Source organism: Coregonus clupeaformis, chromosome 31, assembly GCF_020615455.1.
Source record: "Coregonus clupeaformis isolate EN_2021a chromosome 31, ASM2061545v1, whole genome shotgun sequence".
NCBI classification, from domain to species: domain Eukaryota; kingdom Metazoa; phylum Chordata; class Actinopteri; order Salmoniformes; family Salmonidae; genus Coregonus; species Coregonus clupeaformis.
This window is the reverse complement of record NC_059222.1, coordinates 10,337,808-10,359,225: the sequence shown is the minus strand read 5'-3', so window position 1 is coordinate 10,359,225 and position 21,418 is coordinate 10,337,808. Positions and strand designations below refer to the sequence as shown.

The window sequence follows — 21,418 nt, the reverse complement described above, 5'->3', positions numbered from 1 at the left end:
TGATTACCTTCATCATATGAGTATGTTGATCTCAACCACAAATTATGTAAATTAATCTTGACCTGATACTCTGTCTGCAGTGTAATCCACAGACTCTCAGACGAGTGTAAATTATTTATTCTACAGTTTTAAAAAGTTAAATAATGTCACATTGTTACATCCAGGCAAAGAGACCACACATATTCAACCATTTGCACCAAATTATTCACATGTGGTAAGGTAAAGGAGTTCAATATAGCAGGCAGAGATGGTTGACTTCAGGTCTTGTCCATGGAATGAGATGCTTGTTGCGTGCTCGTGAATCTGTAGCTGACTGATCTGTCGCCTGAGTTGTGGTCCTCTGTAGCTCAATTGGTAGAGCATGGGGCTTGTATCGCCAGGGTAGTGGGTTCGATCCCTGGGACCACCCATACGTAAAAATCTATGCACACATGACTGTAAGTCACTTTGGATAAACGTGTCTGCTAAATGGCATATTATTATTATTATTATTTTGAACTATCTGCTCTTCAACCCTTCTCTGCAAGCCATGGATTGAGAGCATCCTGTCGGGCTGTATCACCGCCTGGTATGGCAACTGCACCGCCCGCAACCGCATGGCTCTCCAGAGGGTGGTGCGGTCTGCCGAACGCATTACCGGGGGCAAACTACCCGCCCTCCAGGACACCTACAGCACCCGATGTCACAGGAAGGCCAAAAAGATAATCAAGGACATCAACCACCCAAGCCACTGCCTGTTCACCCGCTGTGTATTGGGTATTAGGCATCCTGTAGCTCAGTTGGTAGAGCATGGCGCTTGCAACGCCAGGGTTGTGTGTGTTCGATTCCCACGGGGGGGCCAGTATGAAAAATGTATGCACTCACTGACTGTAAGTCGCTCTGGATAAGAGCGTCTGCTAAATGACTAAAATGTATATGTTGTGAAATTGTTAGATATTACTTGTTAGATATTACTGCACTGTCAGAGCTAGAAGCACAAGCATTTCGCTACACCCGCAATAACATCTGCTAAACACGTGTATGTGACAAATAACATTTTATTTTATTTTGGATAACCTTGGAAGGAGAAGAGGGACATTGGCGATGTTTGATCTGTGATACCAATGTGTAACACTCTTCACCTGATATTTACTGTCAGTAGTTTGGTACCAGATAAACATTGTTGCAGTGGCTGAAAGTGACCCAGGTCAAACAATTATAGCCAAGCGATACGACTAGCATTTGGCTCATGTGTGTTTGAGCTTGTACAATAGCAGCGTAAATATCATGGCAAGCTGAAATTCAACAAGTACATCAAACACATACAGTATCTATCACACACCCCAGTCACAAGCTGTTCACTCCTTAACGGTCGGGCAGACAGTATCGGAGCATGAGGTCTGATACCAACTGGCTCAGAGACAGTTTATATATTAGCCAGAAGATTCCGATATTACCGTTATGCTTGTTTACACTGGGATCTGAACTCCATCATGGTTAGATCAAAACACGGCGGAGCCGGCGCGAGATATGGGTTGGAAAACGTACCTCAATGCAGGGATGGGATATGCCGCTGTACTCCAAATTTTACCTTTATCCAAACTGATACATCGAAAAGATTGAAACACTGTTAGTTTTCCCAGAAAACTGTATTTTCGTCCTCATGCTAGCTAGCAGTAGCCACCACAGTCATTCTGGAATGGCAGGGTCAGCCAATCAGCTCCTTTGTTGTTTAATGCGATGCTTGCATGAGGACGAAAAGGGTAATCTTCTCGATGTATACGTTTGGATAAAGGTACAATTTCTGCATTGAGGTACATTTTCCGACCCATTTCTTGCGCCAGCTCCGCTGTGTCTTATCTAACAATTATGGCGTTCCGACCCCAGTGCAGCTCAGTGTAAAATGTAACGGTAGGCTAGTTTCTATTGGCAAGCCATCAGACTGATGAACACTTGAACTGGACTGACCACCTGCACTTACTCTCCGCATCTTAGCACACATGCACTCACTCACGCCCACACACACACATCACAATTGCTGCTACAAGACTCTTATTTACTATTGCTAATACTGCACAATTTAAACACTTGCCCCCTAATCCCCCCTTTCTGATACATGTGTAAATATTGGATTATAAACTGTGCCTTCCCATATTATACACTGAAACTAAATATAAACGCAACATGTAAAGTGCTGGTCCCATGTTTCATGAGCTGAAATAAAGGATCGGGGGTGCAGAGGAGTATTTCTCTCTGTAGTAAAGCCTTTTTGTGGGGAAAAACTCATTCTGATTGGCTGGGACTGGCTCCCCAGTGGGTCGGACTGGCTCCCAAGTGACTGCGCCCATGCCCAGTCGTGAAATCCATAGATTAGGGCCTATTGAAATTATTTAAATTGACTGATTTTCTTATATGAACTGTAACTCAGCAAAATCTTTTAAATTGTTGCATGTTGCGTTTATATTGTTGTTCAGTACTTTTGCTAAAATGTTTATTCTTATCTACTGAGCCGTTTACTTTGTTTGTATTCTTATCTTTTATTATTTCTTATTGTTGTTGCATTGTCGAGAAGGAACCTGCAAGTAAGCATTTCAGTATACTATGTGTATCCTGTACATACGACTAATAAAACTTGAAACTATCAAAGTAGTCTGGTTCCTAGCCAGCCTAGTCATCCATACCATGTCTTTGCTGCTGAACAGCTCGCTCTGCAGCAGCTGTGTGGTGCTGGGTTGTAGAGTGGGGTCTCTGCTGGTCATCAGTATGATGTACTTGGCCAGGACAGGCCAGCTTTGGGAGAAGGAGTCTGGGACCTTCCCCTCACGGAGGTCCCCTAGCGTCTGAACACGCTCCATCTCTGTCCCAAAGGGCTGGAACAGCTCCTGGGCCACCACTCCTTTACTGTACATGTCTGACTGCAGAGGAGAAGAAAAAGCATAGTTATAAAAATATTTTTATTTACTGTGTATCAATTACTTTATAAATAAAAACGTTATATTATCATCATTATAATTCAATAAAAAATTGTTTTATGTAGAAAAATCACACTGATTGTGCCCAGTAATTTTTGTGTGTCAAACATTTCTGACATTATGGAGATGACTTACCCTTGAATCATAGTGGGAACCCTCCAGTTATTCAGGTGCGGTGTAAACAAATGTCCCCACTCCAGTGGTGTGAGAGGAACCTGCAGAAAGATTACAAGCGTGTCAAGAATACACACAGGACCAGAGCCAGCCAGGGGAAATGTGTGGGTCAAGTTCAGCGCTATGCCATAAAAGTGATATGGTTGCACAAACCCATAGTACCATCTACTGGTGATTTTAAGAATTACACATGGACAGAAGTGTACAATGTATCTACTTTGATTTGATACATTGTATACATCTCTGAGATGTTAAATGTTTACATATATATTTTAACAACTTTAACAACGATTGAGCTTGTGGTGATAGAGAAAGATTAGAAAAAGAGATTCAATCAGTTTTTCACCAGTGTTCTGTGAGGTGGAGGGTGGCTTTTCCTTGTTTTTCACCAGTGTTCTGTGAGGTGGAGGGTGGCTTTTCCTTGTCATTCATTATTATGTCCCTGCAAGCCAGTCCAAAGTCTCTAATCCTCACATGGCAGTCTTGTCCATGCAGGAAAATATTCCTGGGCTGTAAAACAAAATGAAACAAAAGCATACAAAATGTAAAACATTCACATAATATTCCATTTGTATGTTGAGTGTGAGGTCATAATGCTATAGAATATTCTAAAATAATTCTACTATAAAATGCGTAATTCTATTTTGTCATTACCTCTAGGCCACATGTTACTGCTTTAGTATATTGTTTAACTATTCTTTTTGATTTAAAATGGGTAATATTAGTAACAAACCATGCCTTAGTCCCTATTGCATGCATTATAAACTACAGCTTAATAAGAAAATCAGATTCAGCGATGGAGTCCCCGGTGAATTTGATCATTTGCAGTTTAAAATTCATGAAGCAATAGTCAAAGGAGATGTGCCTAGTATTATCAAGCTTTTAAGATCGCACCCTGTCAACGAGCCTGTTCAGATTTGGAAATACTGTACTGTTTTTTCTACACTTCAAAGACAGGTAAGTGTTTAAAAACATGTCATTTTCGCTAGCCTAAATATATAGGACCCTCATAAAGTTCTAAATCGGTCACAGGGAATAACTATCAGCTGCAGTAAGAATATATGGTCCGTCTATGCGTTGTTTAAAAAGCACTTTACAAATAAAGTCATTATTATTAACATAATATAGCTCAGGTAGGATATGCCTAAGTGTAATAGAACATATGGGTTGCTATTTTCGTCAGCGCAATCAGCCATAGGAGAGGCACCAAAATCATACCAATATTGACAGGTGTCACCAGCGATGAAGAATGATGACGTTTCCAAACGTGCTTATTCTTGCCTTCTTGAGAAAAAACATCAGAGCACTGACAGAGCACAGCGCTGTAATTTATTGTTTGCTCCGAGGCTGCTGAGGCTGAAAACCAGAATTTCACAATAACTGACATTTACAAAGAGCCTTACAACTTGCAAGTTTTCAATAATGTAGAGCAAAGCAAACGCACACTTTAGTAGGACCTTGATCTTCTACCTATGGGGTATGGATACGAACGTCAACTTTACAGATGCTGAATTATACAATGCGATCTTGATAGAAGACCTGTCGCGTATTGACGATTTTACCCAAAAACGGGGGTCCAACTTTTACATCGATTTAAGAACCACGGGCCTTCTTCATGAAATCCTTTCAAAGGTAACCCACAATAAAAACTTCAGACATGTTATTCTCTAACGGTATGGTACAAAAGATTTGCTGCAATTTGGAGTTATTAACCAAAACCTCCCAGACCTCCAAAACCATTGAGCATAATTGATGCATAATAGCCACGTCATTTAGTTTACTCACAGATTATCCATTATATTGACTAGATACTCAAGTGGGGCCATTCTAGCCAATGAGAGGGCAGATCCGCGTGTGAACAACAGGCACAACACCAATATAAAGTGTTTTTCTAAACATTGCCAGGATGTCAAGTGTCCTACTTATATCAGTACACTCATAACAAGCTAAGCATTACGTAACTTATATTCGATCAAATAACCCACACATAGCAAAAAAGCCATTTTTTGTTTACCAAATTCACATAGCAAATAAGCCATTTTTTGTTTACTAAATTCAACACTCTCATTGACCTCCATACAAAAAAACTCCTTGCTTGGTGAGCGAAAAAAATGGGAAAAAACGCCACCTGCTAGAGAGTACAGATTTTGGGCCCAGCTATCCCTCTTGCTTCGCCTCATTTAAAAAACTTTAAGTTGAAGTTGAAATATCCATTGCAAAATCTCTTTTGCATACAACATACATAAAATACAATACATAACAAGTTAGGGAACAGCAAACTTCATGCATTCCAACACATTCACTAAGCTAAGGACCCTGGGACGAAACACCTCCCTCTGCAACTTTATCCTGGACTTCCTGACGGGCCTTCCCCAGGTGGTAAGGGTAGGTAACAACACATCTGCCATGCTGATCCTCAACACGGGGGCCCCTCAGGGGTGCGTGCTCAGTCCCCTCCTGTACTCCCTGTTCACCCATGACTGAATGGCCAGGCACGACTCCAACACCATCATTAAGTTTGCCGATGACACAACAGTGGTAGGCCTGATCACCGACAATGATGAGACAGCCTATAGAGAGGAGATCAGAGACCTGGCCGTGTGGTGCCAGGACAACAACCTCTCCCTCAACGTGATCAAGACAAAGGAGATGATTGTGGACTACAGGGAAAAAAATAGGACTGAGCACGCCCCCATTCTCATCGGCGGGGCTGTAGTGGAACAGGCTGAGAGCTTCAAGTTCCTTGGTGTCCACATCTCCAACAAACTATCATGGTCCAAACACACCAAGACAGTCGTGTAGAGGGCACGACAAAGCCTATTCCCCCTCAGGAGACTGAAAAGATTTGGCATGGGTCCTCAGATCCTCAAAAAGTTATACAGCTGCACCATCGAGAGCATCCTGACTGGTTGCATCACCGCCTGGTATGGCAACTGCTCGGCCTCCGACCGCAAGGCACTACAGAGGGTAATGTGTACGGCCCAGTACATCACTGGGGCCAAGCTTCCTGCCATCCAGGACCTCTATACCAGGCGGTGTAAGAGGAAGGCCCTAATAATTATCAAAGACTCCAGCCACCCTAGCCATAGACTGTTCTCTCTGCTACCACATGGCAAGCGGTACCGGAGCGCCAAGTCTAGGTCCAAAAGGCTTCTTAACAGCTTCTACCCCCAAGCCATAAGACTCGTGAACAGCTAATCATGGCTACCTGGACTATTTGCATTGCCCCCCCACCCCACCGCAACCTATTTTACGCTGCTGCTACTCTGTTTATTATTTATGCATAGTCACTTTAACTCTACCCACATGTACATATTACCTCAATTACCTCGACTAACCGGTGCCCCCGCACATTGACTCTGTACCCCTGTATATAACCTCCCTACTGTTATTTTATTTTACTGCTGCTCTTTAATTATTTGCTATTTTTTATTTTTTTCTTAAACTGCATTGTTGGTTAAGGGCTTGTAAGTAAGCATTTCACTGTAATGTCTACACCTGTTGTATTCGGCGCATGTGGCAAATAACATTTTATTTGATTTTACCATGAGGCATAGAGAAAAATGTTAAGTTTTATGCTATTCTACAAATGTTGTTATGAGGCTGAGAGATACTTTTGCAGTTTTAAAGCAACAATTCTGCAATTCTACACATTTTGCCATGGGACAGAGAGAAAAGGTGCTGTTTTATAGCTTATGCTATTTTTCACATTTTTCCATGACAATGAGAGAAAATTGTGCAGTTTTAAAGCAAATTTCCTGCAATTCTACACATTTCGCCATGAGGTGGAGAGAAAATTGTTCAGTTTTAAAGCTAAATTCCTGCATTTATACACATTTTGCCATTGTTTATGACGTGTTCATATGCTATCTGGGGGCCCCCGACCTCCAGAGGGTAATTCGGTAATCCAGCCCTGCATGTAACATACATTTAGCATTCCTAACATGTCTTTCAACAAGTTCTCTCTCGCTCATTGCCTACAGGGCTTGGCAATTCTCCCCCTCCACCTGGCTGCATCTTACAGGAGAGTGAAGAGCCTTGAGAGCCTTCTGTCTGCCGGGGCAGACCCGGAGATCAGGTAAGCCTATATCAACAGGTTCCACTGGTTTAAGTAATACACTGAAAAGGTATGACCATATTAGCGCTTTAGAGCGATGGTGCTGCTCTGTATAACTAAGCAACATTAGACTATTGAGCTACACCCCTAAACTCCAGCATGACCATTCCAAATGTCCTAAAACATTAAAAAAGCTCTATGAGTAATGCCAGTATTTGGAAGTAATCTCCTTTTATGTGGAAAACAAATCACCACCAGTAAAACAAAACCATTCTAACATGACCATTTCCCCCATAACCTCCTCCTTGCGACCTCCAGGGACCAGCGAGGCCACAACGCCCTGCACCTGGTGATCACCCACTGGCCCACCATCCTGGCCTCCTGGTCCAAGCCACGTACCAAGTTTGAGACGGCCATGATGTCCATGCAGCACCGGGCCGAGGCCTGCCTCAGGGTGCTCTGCAGCCACGGAGTCAACATCAACGCAGAGGTAATTGATTGGTTGATTGGGTAATTGATAATTTGAAGATACTTCTAAAATTGTTCCATCACTATGTTGAAAAAATAATGCATACACTTACCCAATTATCAAGGGTAAACACAAAGCATGATGAAGTTGCCTGTAGAGATGCTGATCTTATTGTCAGTTTTGCAATTCCACCCAAGGGTTCAAGATGATCCAAGGTCTGTGCGTTTACACACGCAGCCCAATTCTGATATTTTCTTCCTCTAACTGGTCTTTTGACCAAATCACATCAGATCTTTTCACATTAGATCTTATTCAGAGCTGATCTGATTTGTCAAAAGACCAGTTACAGTTAGTGAAAAAGAAGATCAGAATTGGGCTGCCTGTCTAAATGCAGCCGAGTGGAATTAAGCCAGAAGTCATAAAAAGGTTTTTTTCTGCATAGAAAAGTATTGGGTGGTCCAAAGAGTAAAGAAAAAAGAAAAAAGAAAAAATGTTTTTGTGGATGGAAAAACTGAAAAACTTTTTCAGTGTAGACTTAAACGACTAAAACCAGATAAAGTATGTAGAAAATATAATGGACCTACATATTTTTTTAAATAAGATCATCTTTGAGAACTAACAATCACCCAAATCAAAGCTAGACAGTCAGGGAGAATCTAAAAGTAAAAAAATTATACATTCAGGATTATTTCTCAAATAGCATAAGGGCAATTCCACTGTAACGGAATTACGCTTTGACTCTGTTTTTTCACTTTTAAATGTATGCCAAACAAAAACCATTAATTTCAAAGTTAAACAAACCATACAACTCTATGCACTTAGTTTACAAAAACAAATTTAGTGGAATAACTGTGCAGAATTACTTTAGAATTACTTTAAAATCTCCTCCAAAAAGTATTAAATATCTGCTCTGAATTAAGATTCAAAGATGTCTGCTGAAAGAACAGGGTGTCAGCTATGACAGTTAGAAAAACATTATTTTGGTTATTGAACTACGCTAAGTGAAGTGGACTCCCAAGTGGCGCAGCGGTCTAAGGCACTGCATCTCAGTGCTAGAGGCGTCACTAAAGACCCTTGTTCGATTCCAGGCTGTATCACAACCTGGCTGTGATTTGGAGTCCCATAGGGTGGCGCACAATTGTCCCGGGGTAGGCCGTCATTGTAAATAAGAATTTGTTGTTAACTGACTTGCGTTGTTAAATTAAATAATAATTTACACCCGGTAATGGAATTACATTAACAGAATGTCATTCCCCTCATGTTCATAAGTTTGGAGACTTTGGACATCACAGAGCACAGAAGAGTACAATACAAAGTAGGATACAGTACAGTAAATTATAGTAGAGTACAGTACAATATACTCTACTTTTCTTTACTGTATTGTACTCAATGTACTATGCTATCCAAACTTGTGAAACATACGTCTATGATAGGTTCAGATTTGGTCCAGTCCGGTCCGCCTGTGGACGTTAACATCAAGGCCATGGTGGACTGACCAAATTTCAACTACTTTCCAACATCCATGGATGTCCGGAGTTGGCCGGTGCTCAGGGGTGAGGATGCTGGTTACAGTAAATGAAGAGAGGGGGCTCATGGGTAGGTGTCAGTAAGAGCTGGGAGAGGTGACATTAACTGGAGAGTGAGAGAAGAGAGGCAGAGAGAAAGAGAGAGAGAGAGAGAGAGATAGAGAGAGAGAGAGAGAGAGAGAGAGAGAGAGAGAGAGAGGGAGGGGTTGTCCAGACTCAGACTGTTTTAACAATCTTGGTTTGACCAACAGACAACAGAAAGACAAAGAACATAATACAGTGGGGGAAAAAAGTATTTAGTCAGCCACCAATTGTGCAAGTTCTCCCACTTAAAAAGATGAGAGAGGCCTGTAATTTTCATCATAGGTACACGTCAACTATGACAGACAAATTGAGGGAAAAATCCAGAAAATCACATTGTAGGATTTTTAATGAATTTATTGCAAATTATGGTGGAAAATAAGTATTTGGTCACCGACAAACAAGCAAGATTTCTGGCTCTCACAGACCTGTAACTTCTTCTTTAAGAGGCTCCTCTGTCCTCCACTCGTTACCTGTATTAATGGCACCTGTTTGAACTTGTTATCAGTATAAAAGACACCTGTCCACAACCTCAAACAGTCACACTCCAAACTCCACTATGGCCAAGACCAAAGAGCTGTCAAAGGACACCAGAAACAAAATTGTAGACCTGCACCAGGCTGGGAAGACTGAATCTGCAATAGGTAAGCAGCTTGGTTTGAAGAAATCAACTGTGGGAGCAATTATTAGGAAATGGAAGACATACAAGACCACTGATAATCTCCCTCGATCTGGGGCTCCACGCAAGATCTCACCCCGTGGGGTCAAAATGATCACAAGAACGGTGAGCAAAAATCCCAGAACCACACGGGGGACCTAGTGAATGACCTGCAGAGAGCTGGGACCAAAGTAACAAAGCCTACCATAAGTAACACACTACGCCGCCAGGGGACTCAAATCCTGCAGTGCTAGACGTGTCCCCCTGCTTAAGCCAGTACATGTCCAGGCCCGTCTGAAGTTTGCTAGAGTGCATCCAGAAGAGGATTGGGAGAATGTCATATGGTCAGATGAAACCAAAATATAACTTTTTGGTAAAAACTAAACTCGTCGTGTTTGGAGGACAAAGAATGCTGAGTTGCATCCAAAGAACACCATACCTACTGTGAAGCATGGGAGTGAAAACATCATACTTTGGGGCTGTTTTTCTGCAAAGGGACCAGGACGACTGATCCGTGTAAAGGAGAAAGAATGAATGGGGCCATGTATCGTGAGATTTTGAGTGAAAACCTCCTTCCATCAGCAAGGGCATTGAAGATGAAACGTGGCTGGGTCTTTCAGCATGACAATGATCCCAAACACACCGCCGGGCAACGAAGGAGTGGCTTCGTAAGAAGCATTTCAAGGTCCTGGAGTCTCCAGATCTCAACCCCATAGAAAATCTTTGGAGGGAGTTGAAAGTCCGTGTTGCCCAGCGACAGCCCCAAAACATCACTACTCTAGAGGAGATCTGCATGGAGGAATGGGCCAAAATACCAGCAACAGTGTGTGAAAACCTTGTGAAGACTTACAGAAAACGTTTGACCTGTGTCATTGCTTAACAACAAGGGTATATAACAAAGTATTGAGAAACTTTTGTTATTGACCAAATACTTATTTTCCACCATAATTTGCAAATAAATTCATAAAAAATCCTACAATGTGATTTTCTGGATTTTTTTCCCTCATTTTGTCTGTCATAGTTGACGTGTACCTATGATGAAAATTACAGGCCTCTCTCATCTTTTTAAGTGGGAGAACTTGCACAATTGGTGGCTGACTAAATACTTTTTTTCCCCACTGTAGTATGCCACTGGAAGGGAGGACAGTAGCATGTGACCCAACTGTGGTTTGTGACTGTTATGATTTCCGATTGTAGCCAATTCAATTGCAGTAAATCCGTTACAGATTTTTTTGGTTTTGAATGATTTAATAATTCATAAACAAAATTGATATAAGTAAAATCACTATAACTAATTGGTAGGTCTACCATTACTTGTTACTTTTGTTTACTTTCATTATCCTCCCTCCTCATGAGGGCGAGAAATTAGAAAATATTTTAAAGATATGTGAGCTTTTGGTAACAAGGCAATATTTCTTAAACTTACAGAAGGTATACAATTTCTCCAAAACGAAATATGAAAGTGTTGATATTAGTTGGCAGGGGTCTTCTTTACGGCAACATTATTGTATTTTGATGTATTGTTGATAACTTTTAAGACTTTTTCTGGTAGATGTTTTCTAAGAAATCAAAGCTTTTACTTATGCCTAATTTTTAAGATGGAAAATGGTTGAAAATGTTTTTCATTTCCCAAAACTATAGACTCAGCTTTCATTTGACACCCATTTTGATATGTTCCTATGAACTTCACATGTTGGTGCTCAGGGGTCCTTTTCAATGGGAATTCCCATAAGCCAAGCCCCCCCGATAAACACGATCAACATATTTTTTCCATTGATTGTGTTCTTGAAAAATTGTATGGTTGAGAGGGATGAAGCAAAATATTGGCAAGTGTACTGCAAATTGAGAAAGTAATGTGACTAAACTGAATAAAAAGAAGGAGAAACTACACTATGAAACAAAGATAAATGATATAAAGAATGATAGTAAAAAGCTTTGGAGCACCTTCAATTACATTTTGGGAAAAAAGGCAAACTCAGCTCCATCATTCATTGAATCAGATGGCTCATTCATTACAAAACCGACTGATATTGCCAACTACTTTAATGATTTTTTCATTGGCAAGATTAGCAAACTTAGGCATGACATGCTAGCAACAAACGCTGACACTACACATCCAAGTATATCTAATTGTATTTTGAATTCCGTAAAGTGAGTGTGGAAGAGGTGAAAAATTATTGTTGTCTATCAACAATGACAAGCCACCGGGGCCTGACAACTTGGATGGAAAATTACTGAGGATAATAGCGGACGATATTGCCACTCCTATTTGCCATATCTTCAATCTAAGCCTACAGGAAAGTGTGTGCCCTCAGGCCTGGAGGGAAGCAAAAGTCATTCCGCAACCTAAGAATAGTAAAGCCCCCTTTACTGGCTCAAATAGCCGACCAATCAGCCTGTTACCAACCCTTAATAAAGTTTTGGAAACAATTGTGTTTGACCAGATGCAATGCTATTTTACAGTATTTTAAAGTAAACAAATTGACAACAGACTTTCAGCACGCTGTGATGAGTGTGATGAAAGGAGTCAGGCACAGGAGGGTAATCACCGAACACAGCGTTTAATCCTTCGTTGACACACAAATGCGCTCAAATAGCGATCAACGAAACAGGCACAGGGGAAACTCTCATCCCTGGCAAATACACTGTAGCGGTAGAATTCAATAATACATAGGCACAGGAGAAAATACTACCCTGGCAACAACAAGGTAAGGGTAGCTCAACCAAGGGTCTTAGGAAAATTGCAATTGGCTCAGAACAGGGCAGCACGGCTGGCCCTTGGATGTACACAGAGAGCAAACATTAATAATATGCATGTCAATCTCTCCTGGCTCAAAGTAGAGGAGAGTGACTTCATCACTACTTGTATTTAAGAGAGGTATTGACATGTTGAAAGCAGCGAGCTGTCTGTTTAAACGACTAGTACACAGCTCAGACACCCATGCATACCCCACAGAGCTCAGACACCCATGCATAAGTCCAGAACAGACTATGGGAGGCGCACAGTACTACATAGAGCCATGACTACATGGAACTCTATTCCACATCAGGTAACTGATGCAAGCAGTAGAATCAGATTTTACAAAACAGATAAGAATACACCTTATGGAACAGCAGGGACTGTGAAGCAACACAAACATAGGCACAGACACATGCATACACACACGATAACATACACACTATACACACACGTACACATGGATTTTGTGTTGTAGATATGTGGTAGTGGAGTATGGGCCTGAGGGCACACACTTAGTGTGTTGTGAATTCTGTAATGAATGTATGGTAACGTTTTTAAAATTGTATAACTGCCTTAATTTTGCCGGACCCCAGGAAGAGTAGCTGATGGGATCCATAATAAATACAAATACAAAATTCTAGGTGGAGAGTGACGGCCGCCACACCGCGCTTCACCTGGCCGTTCGCTACAGAGCGCTGCCCGCTATCAGCATCCTGGCGAGCCACGGCGCCAGAATCAACACCATCGACCACTTTGGGATGATGCCCCTGCATATGGCTGCCGGGATCCTCAATACAGAGATGACAGCCAGCCTGATCAAGCTTGGGGCTGACGTTAACAAGGTTTTTAGTTTCTTTGTTGTTTGTGTTTTACATAACCCATTTTCAACTCCTGCTGTCAAGCTTTGAGGAATGTTTCCGGTGAAAGCATACTGATGTTTAGAAGTGCACATTTAAAATATAGTTTGCTTTGAAGGTGATGAATAATTCGGGTAACAGCCCCCTCCACCTGGCTGCCCTGGCGGCGGCTAACAAGCCAGTGAAGGCCCTGGGAGTGGACCTGAGCTGTATCACTGAGCTGCTGGACCAGGGGGCTGACCCGAACATAGTGAACCATGCAGGCCGCACGGCCCTGCACGAGGCCTGTAGCGGGGGCCACGAGGCCGTGGTGGAGCTCCTCCTGAAGTATGGAGCCGACATCAACCAGCTGACCACCGCAGGGGGAAACTGCCTCTTCCTGTTCCTGGATCAGAAGCTCAACCTGAGGCACACCTCTCTGCTGTGGAAGCTCCTCACCATGACCTACCCCCTGACCATCAGCAACAGAGATGGCCACCTGCCCAGCTCTTTAATGCTCCCGGAGTACTTCGACCAGAGGGACCAGCTGCTGAACCTGTGCCAGCAGCCTAGGAGCCTCATGGACATATGTAAGTTCCACATCTACCAATGCTATGGGAAGAGTCATGGTAGAGAATGCCTGAAGCAGGTTCTGCCAGACATGGTGCATGACTTTGTGTTTAACCATTGGGAAAACGCATGTGATGTCACGTTTGTTAAGGAGGGTGATGTCATCCCACCTCGGTTCCCCCGTTTTCCCAATATGGAGGACTTCACCATGCCTCAAGGAGTCTAACTCCTCCTCTCCAAGGAGATGAAAGCTACAGCATTTTACTTTTACATTTTAACACACATTACCTCAACACATTCCATGAACCTCCAGAGATATGGAGAGGTTCACACGTGATCGACCTCATCAGAGAGCGGCAAAACCTCCTTTGTTATCATTTGATGGTACACTTCTTTTTCTTATGAAATTAAATAATATACACTTGCAAAGAACACACCTTCAGGTCTCTGTGCATGATTCTTCTAGAGTGAATGTATTATACTCCTTCAAGTATTTTATATAGAATACTGAGGGTTTGTTTCGTGTCCACAGCCACATAAGGATCTGAAAAACAAAAGCCAAAACATACTCATTAACAAATTCTGCATAATGTAAACCTAATCAAAACATTGATAATGTTGGATGAAAAACGAAAGCAACAAAGGGGTGCATCTCATTGTGCAAGTTATATACAGTGCCTTGCAAAAGTATTCATCCCCCTTGGCGGTTTTCCTATTTTGTTGCATTACAACCTGTAATTTAAATGGATTTTTATTTGGATTTCATGTAATGGACATACACAAAATAGTCAAACTTGGTGAAGTGAAATGAAAAAAATAACTTGTTTCAACAAATTCTAAAAAATAAATAACGGAAAAGTGTATGTATTCACCCCCTTTGCTATGAAGAATGATGGATGGCGCTAAATACAGGGAAATTCTTGAGGGAAACCTGTTTCAGTCTTCCAGAGATTTGAGACTGGGACGGAGGTTCACCTTCCAGCAGGACAATGACCCTAAGCATACTGCTAAAGCAACACTCAAGTGGTTTAAGGGGAACATTTAAATGTCTTGGAATGGCCTAGTCAAAGCCCAGACCTCAATCCAATTGAGAATCTGTGGTATGACTTAAAGATTGCTGTACACCAGCAGAACCCATCCAACTTGAAGGAGCTGGAGCAGTTTTGCCTTGAAGAATGGGCAAAAATCCCAGTGGCTAGTTGTGCCAAGCTTGTAATTGCTGCAAAAGGTGGCTCTACAAAGTATTGACTTTGGGGGGGTGAATAGTTATGCACGCTCAAGTTTTCTGTTTTTATGTCTTATTTCTTGTGTGTTTCACAAGAAAAAATAATTTGCATCTTCAAAGTGGTAGGCATGTTGTGTAAATCAAATTATACAAACCCCCAATAATCCATTTTAATTCCAGGTTGTAAGGCAACAAAATAGGAAAAATGCCAAGGGGGGTGAATACTTTCGCAAGCCACTGTACATGTATGTTCACTTTGTGAGGTGTGTTCGGTGGTTCTCTCTAAGATCCAGTCTTTGAGCGAGCGTTCACACAGCTGCATCTGGATATACAGCATGAGGTGGAACTGTACCTGAGGTAGCCATAGAATAGTATCCAGTAAAATCAGAGTTTAACAAAAAATCTGTAAAATAATCATCTTTATCAGGCAACTTTGATGTGGGTGGGGGCCACAAAAAATCTGAACTCATCATGAGGGGCCGCAGTTTCTCACGGGTCTGCGTACCCACATCCATACTCCACCCCCACATTGTGAGCAAACGTCTGACATGCTCCATTCAGGCAGTGTGGTAGCCCACTACATTGATGTGCTGAAGACTGGATAACACTTTCACCTCTCTGAGAACATGAAACAAATACAGGAAAATACTCAATGACTGATAAATTCACTTGTGTCCATTAATACTTCACTGAAGTATACTGCATTTTTGGAACATTAAAACTCAATACATTTGAAATACCTTCATGCAGTCTTCCCTTGAAACATTCTTGATGAGAATTTTCTTCACAGCATACTTCTGGCCATCCAGCTTGTTTGTTACCCAAAGAGCAAATGACAAAAAATTAAGAGGGGAAATTTATTCCACTGTAGGTTTTATTAATGCATTGGTATGATATCTATTTTGACTAGACAGTTCCGTACCTTGAAGACCTTGCCATAGGATGCTTTTCCAAGTCTAGAGAGCTCTTCAAACTTTAGGTAGCGAGACGTCTGTGCCTGGAACAGACCCTCTTTTGGTCTACGGAAAATGAGTAAAGAAACAGGTCCTCAAGTTCCTCTCATAACACAAAGTACACAGCAGTACGTTTATTTAAATTTTAGTCATTTATCAAAATTACTAAGCTTACCTTAACGTAAGACTCTGGGTGTCTGTATTCAATAACCTTTGACCCTGAAATGGCAGGGAAAAACAGGTCAGTGAGTGAACATCAATGATAAACAACAAATCTGACCATGCATGTCCCGCATTACATTATCACTAGATGGCCACATCAAGTGTTACCTGTGGGAACAAGGAGGTGATTGCTCTGTTGTGTTGGAGTCTGACCGTGCTGAACTCATCACTGATGGCCAATGGGGAGAGGAGGTTCATTGCTGCTAAATGCTGACCAGTGACTGGAGAGGACAGCAAAGACAAGGAAGTCATTCACTGTGTGTTGTTGTTCACAAGTTCTTTTTTACACAAAATAATTATCTTTCCTGAAGTCAGCGATGCAAAAGTGTTGCAAAAACAGAGACAAAAACTGAGTTTACTGAGTTACTTAGTTTAAAATAATCATATCCTAACCTCTCTCTACACAACAACCAGAGAATGTTCATGTTCTACTGACAGAGAGAGAGAGAGTTTAGTCGATCCTCTTTACCTTTGAACAGCATATGTGAGCTGGTCGGGTTGCTCTCGTAGACAAAACACAGGTGTTCCAGCAGGGACCCCAGCAGCAGGTGGTTGGGGATGGCTGAGGCAAACTCCTGGATGGACGGGTACTATTTGCCTGCCATCAGAACCTCACAGTTGTTATCTGAGTCTGATGCTGTGTTTACATAGAGAATGAGAAACAGAACAGAGGAGAGCGTGGTAAGTGTTTGTAACAAGATGATAGATTATGTAATAGATGGATAAGAGCAAAGTTGTGTGTTTCAACAGTGAACCGTCCCCTCCAAAACTTCCTTGTAGCCAGGAGATGAGGCCCAACATATGTTTTATTTTTTATTTATTTAACCTTTATTTAACCAGGTAAGCCAGTTCTCATTTACAACTGCGACCTGGCCAAGATAAAGCAAAGCAGTGCGATAAAAACAACAACACAGAGTTACATATGGGGTAAAACAAAACATAAAGTCAAAAATACAACAGAAAATATATATACAGTGTGTGCAAATGTAGCAAGTTATGGAGGTAAGGCAATAAATAGGCTATAGTGCAAAATAATTACAATTAGTATTAACACTGGAATTATAGATATGCAAGAGATGATGTGCAAATAGAGATACTGGGGTGCAAATGAGAAAAATAAATAACAATATGGGGATGAGGTAGTTGGGTGGGCTAATTTCAGAATGGCTGTGTACAGGTGCAGTGATCGGTAAGGTGCTCTGACAACTGATGCTTAAAGTTAGTGAGGGAGATAAGAGTCTCCAGCTTCAGAGATTTTTGCAATTCGTTCCAGTCATTGGCAGCAGAGAACTGGAAGGATGGCGGCCAAAGGAGGTGTTGGCTTTGGGGATGACCAGTGAGATATACCTGCTGGAGCGCAGACTACGGGTGGGTGTTGCTATGGTGACCAGTGAGCTAAAATAAGACGGGGATTTGCCTAGCAGTGATTTATAGATGACCTGGAGCCAGTGGGTTTGGCGACGAATATGTAGTGAGGACCAGCCAACAAGAGCGTACAGGTCACAGTGGTGGGTAGTATATGGGGCTTTGGTGACAAAACGGATGGCACTGTGATAGACTACATCCAATTTGCTGAGTAGAGTGTTGGAGGCTATTTTGTAAATGACATCGGCAAAGTCAAGGATCGGTAGGATAGTCAGTTTTACGAGGGCATGTTTGGCAGCATGAGTGAAGGAGGCTTTGTTGCGAAATAGGAAGCCGATTCTAGATTTAACTTTGGATTGGAGATTCTTAATGTGAGTCTGGAAGGAGAGTTTACAGTCTAACCAGACACCTAGGTATTTGTAGTTGTTCACATACTCTAGGTCAGACCCGTCGAGAGTAGTGATTCTAGTCGGGTGGGCGGGTGCCAGCAGCGTTCGATTGAAGAGCATGCATTTAGTTTTACTAGTGTTTAAGAGCAGTTGAAGACATGAAGGTGTTGGCCCCAGGATGCTCCCGTCAAGCCTTTGTGGGAATGCTTGACGGAAGAACAAAGCACTTTGGCAGGGTAAGTGTGTATATACGAATCAAATGATAATTTGAATTAATTAGTGGTTAATATTTGTCCCTAATATAAAAATTGCTTCTTACTTATACCTCTGTTTTGCATGTTATTAGAGTGAAAAGATATGTGGCGACACATTCCAGAAGGCATTCCTCGAGTGGACGTATGGGCGGTTTGAAATAGACAAGCTTTGTGGAAGCGATCTCCTCCATTGTCCTGCCTGCTCACAGGAGATGCATGCTATATCAGTGGATGGGAATCGCAAGCAATACCGCTTCCGGAAAGCCTCAGGGTTTGTACTACCTTCCTATGTGTTGATGTTTTGTTCAGGGTATAATTATACCTTCTTAAAGTGCATGCTGGTCTTCTTTTTGTAATGAAGTATATGTTTGTGATGTTATATTGCAGTTGGTCTTCTTTTTAGAAGAAGATTAATTGTCAACTAGAAGGTCATTTTCCATTAAGGAAAATTGTTGTACAGGGATTTGTCTTTTTGCTTTATCCAAATCCCTCCGAGACACACACAGACACAGACACACACACAGAGAGGTTGGAGCAACACGGTCAGATGTCTGGGATTTGAACCAGCAACCCACCTCTCTAGGCTACTTGCCACACCTTGGCGGTTTGGTTTTATGTATAATTTTGTGATGTAATCTTACAGTCTGACTCTCTATTTAGTGTTGAGAAGGGCTTCTATGATGGTGTCTTCCTGGTGAAAGACGATGATGTATCATCCTTCGTCAAACTTGTCCATACAAAGACAAATCATGTAATTATTCTCACAGTTTCTATAACATAGCTTAATGTCACCCAGTTTAGAACTTGTTTCTTTTAAGTTCATCTCTGCACTTCACTGTGATTTTCATGTTGTAGACGCCAGGCAAAGGAGTGTGTGGCACGTCAGAATGGACAGCGGCCAAAGAGACGTCAGGAAAATAATCTGCCAAAGTAGGGCCTTGAGATTTGCCGACTCCGGGATGCTGACCTAGGCAGAGTTGCAAAGAAAAAGCAATATCTCAGACTGGCCAATAAAAAGAAAAGATTAAGATGGGCAAAAGAACACAGACACTGGACTTTTTCTTTGCAACTCTGCCTAGAAGGTCAGCATCCCGGAGTCGCCTCTTCACTGTTGAGGTTGAGACTGGTGTTTTGCGGATACTATTTAATGAAGCTGCCAGTTGAGGACCTGTGAGGCGTCTGTTTCTCAAACTGCTCAGTTGTGCACCGAAGCCTCCCACTCCTCTTTCTATTCTGGTTAGAGCCAGTTTGCGCTGTTCTGTGAAGGGAGTAGTACACAGCGTTGTACGAGATCTTCAGTTTCTTGGCAATTTCTCGCATGGAATAGCTTTCATTTCTCAGAACAAGAATAGACTGACGAATTTCAGAAGAAAGTTATTTGTTTCTGGCCATTTTGAGCCTGTAATCGAACCCACAATTGCTGATGCTCCAGATACTCAACTAGTCTCAAGAAGGCCAGTTTTATTGCTTCTTTAATCAGCACAACAGTTTTCAGCTGTGCTAACATAAGTGCAAAATGTTTTCTAATGATCAATTAGCCTTTTAAAATGATAAACTTGGATTAGCAAACACAACGTGCCATTGGAACACAGGACTGATGGTTGCTGATAATGGGCCTCTGTACGTCTTTGTAGATATTCCATAAAAAATCAGCCATTTCCAGCTACAATAGCCATTTACAACATTAACAATGTCTACACTGTATTTCTGATTAATTTGATGTTATTTTAATGGACAAAAAAATTGCTTTTCTTTTGAAAACAAGGACATTTCTAAGTGACCCCAAACTTTTGAACGGTAGTGAATGCCTATGCAATGTACTTGCAGAAGGAGCTGTCTTCTGCTGGCACAGTGGGCTTTTTCTGCTGCGATGTTGCATGCAAATACTGGCCATATTTGCAGAAAGTTGTGCAGGCGTGCCCAGAGTTGGAGAAGCTTCTAAAAATGCACCCTTTCCTTCTTGACTGTTTTTGTGTTATGCAGAAAGGATATTGTAATGCTTTTAAAAATAATAGAATGAATACATGATTACATTTTTTTAGTATTTGTTCATTTATGGCATTATAGCTCAAATGCCGGCAACACAACCGGAGAGGAAGTTGAGCAGGTGATAGTTTTATATCCAGAGCTGCTGCCATTACAAAGTACATGTCCAAGGCTGGTAAGATAACATAACTAATGCTGAAGAAGGTTTAGGATTGCAACATAAATCCTTTAATAATGTTTAACTATTAAGTGGTCCTTTATATTTGAGCTTTAGCACACTTCAATTAATAAGATCAACTTAATTGTCCCTCTCCTGGACTGTCACCTTGCCACGGTGGAGAGGCTTGCGTACTCCAATGACCCTGAGCGCTAAACCAGAGGGGGTTTATACTCCCGGCAGGTGCAGTCCAGCCGGCCAGGTTGAAGGGTAGGAGGCAGACAAAGCAGTCCATGGTCCTCCATGTTGGGGGTAGGGCGTGGGGCTATCCACCCCACCCCGGAAAAAAGAGAAACATTGACGAATGGAAACCAAATAAATTGCCCCAAAACAGGACATTTTCTTGGACACATGTTACTGCTGAAGGGAGAAGCTGACATTGAAGGACATTTTCTTTTTGGGCTTAATTGATGATGTTATGATGATGTTATGTAATGTTACTGATTTTTATTTTTTATTACCTTACATGACTGTAATTGCAATATTTATGTTGATTGGTTAGGCACACAGTAGTAAATTATTAGAATAGCTGACTGAAGATGTTTTTCCAACAGTACGGACAGACATTATCACACTATTGGCAATGGGCTGGAATAAGAGTAAGTTTGCCAACATGGATTGCATGTTGGCAAAGATATATGTGAAGGTATGTTTTTTTTGGGGGGGGCTTTCATAATCTTTTTTTTTTTTTTTTTTACCTGTATCTGCTTTCTCATTCTTGTTTATCTATTTCTACATGTCTGAT

At 41.7% G+C, this 21,418-nt stretch overlaps 1 protein-coding gene and 1 pseudogene across 2 annotated transcripts; one reads left to right on the top strand and one right to left on the bottom strand.

The window, feature by feature from the left end:
- Positions 1-169: 169 nt before the first annotated feature.
- Positions 170-20,908, bottom strand: LOC121547039 (annotated as a pseudogene).
- On the top strand, positions 3,803-14,496 carry LOC121547529 (ankyrin repeat domain-containing protein 61). Of its 2 annotated transcripts, none has more exons than XM_041858853.1 (5): positions 3,803-4,082; positions 7,109-7,203; positions 7,501-7,672; positions 13,298-13,498; positions 13,632-14,496. In XM_041858853.1, exons 1-5 carry the CDS (start codon positions 3,837-3,839, stop codon positions 14,286-14,288), a joined length of 1,371 nt encoding a protein of 456 aa, XP_041714787.1. In that variant the 5' UTR covers positions 3,803-3,836; the 3' UTR covers positions 14,289-14,496. The 2 variants fall into 2 exon arrangements, with proteins under 2 accessions (XP_041714787.1, XP_041714788.1); XM_041858854.1 differs by lacking the exon at positions 3,803-4,082 and adding an exon at positions 4,364-4,757.
- Positions 20,909-21,418: the final 510 nt, after the last annotated feature.

What these genes read in the sequence shown, in the direction of transcription:
- LOC121547529 (XM_041858853.1), top strand. Translation starts at nt 3,837, where the DNA reads ATGGGTAATATTAGTAACAAACCATGCCTTAGTCCCTATTGCATGCAT. An exon ending in GGGGCAGACCCGGAGATCAG is followed by an intron (nt 7,204 to 7,500) that starts GTAAGCCTATAT and finishes TGCGACCTCCAG; the next exon opens with GGACCAGCGAGGCCACAACG. An exon ending in TTGGGGCTGACGTTAACAAG is followed by an intron (nt 13,499 to 13,631) that starts GTTTTTAGTTTC and finishes TTTGCTTTGAAG; the next exon opens with GTGATGAATAATTCGGGTAA.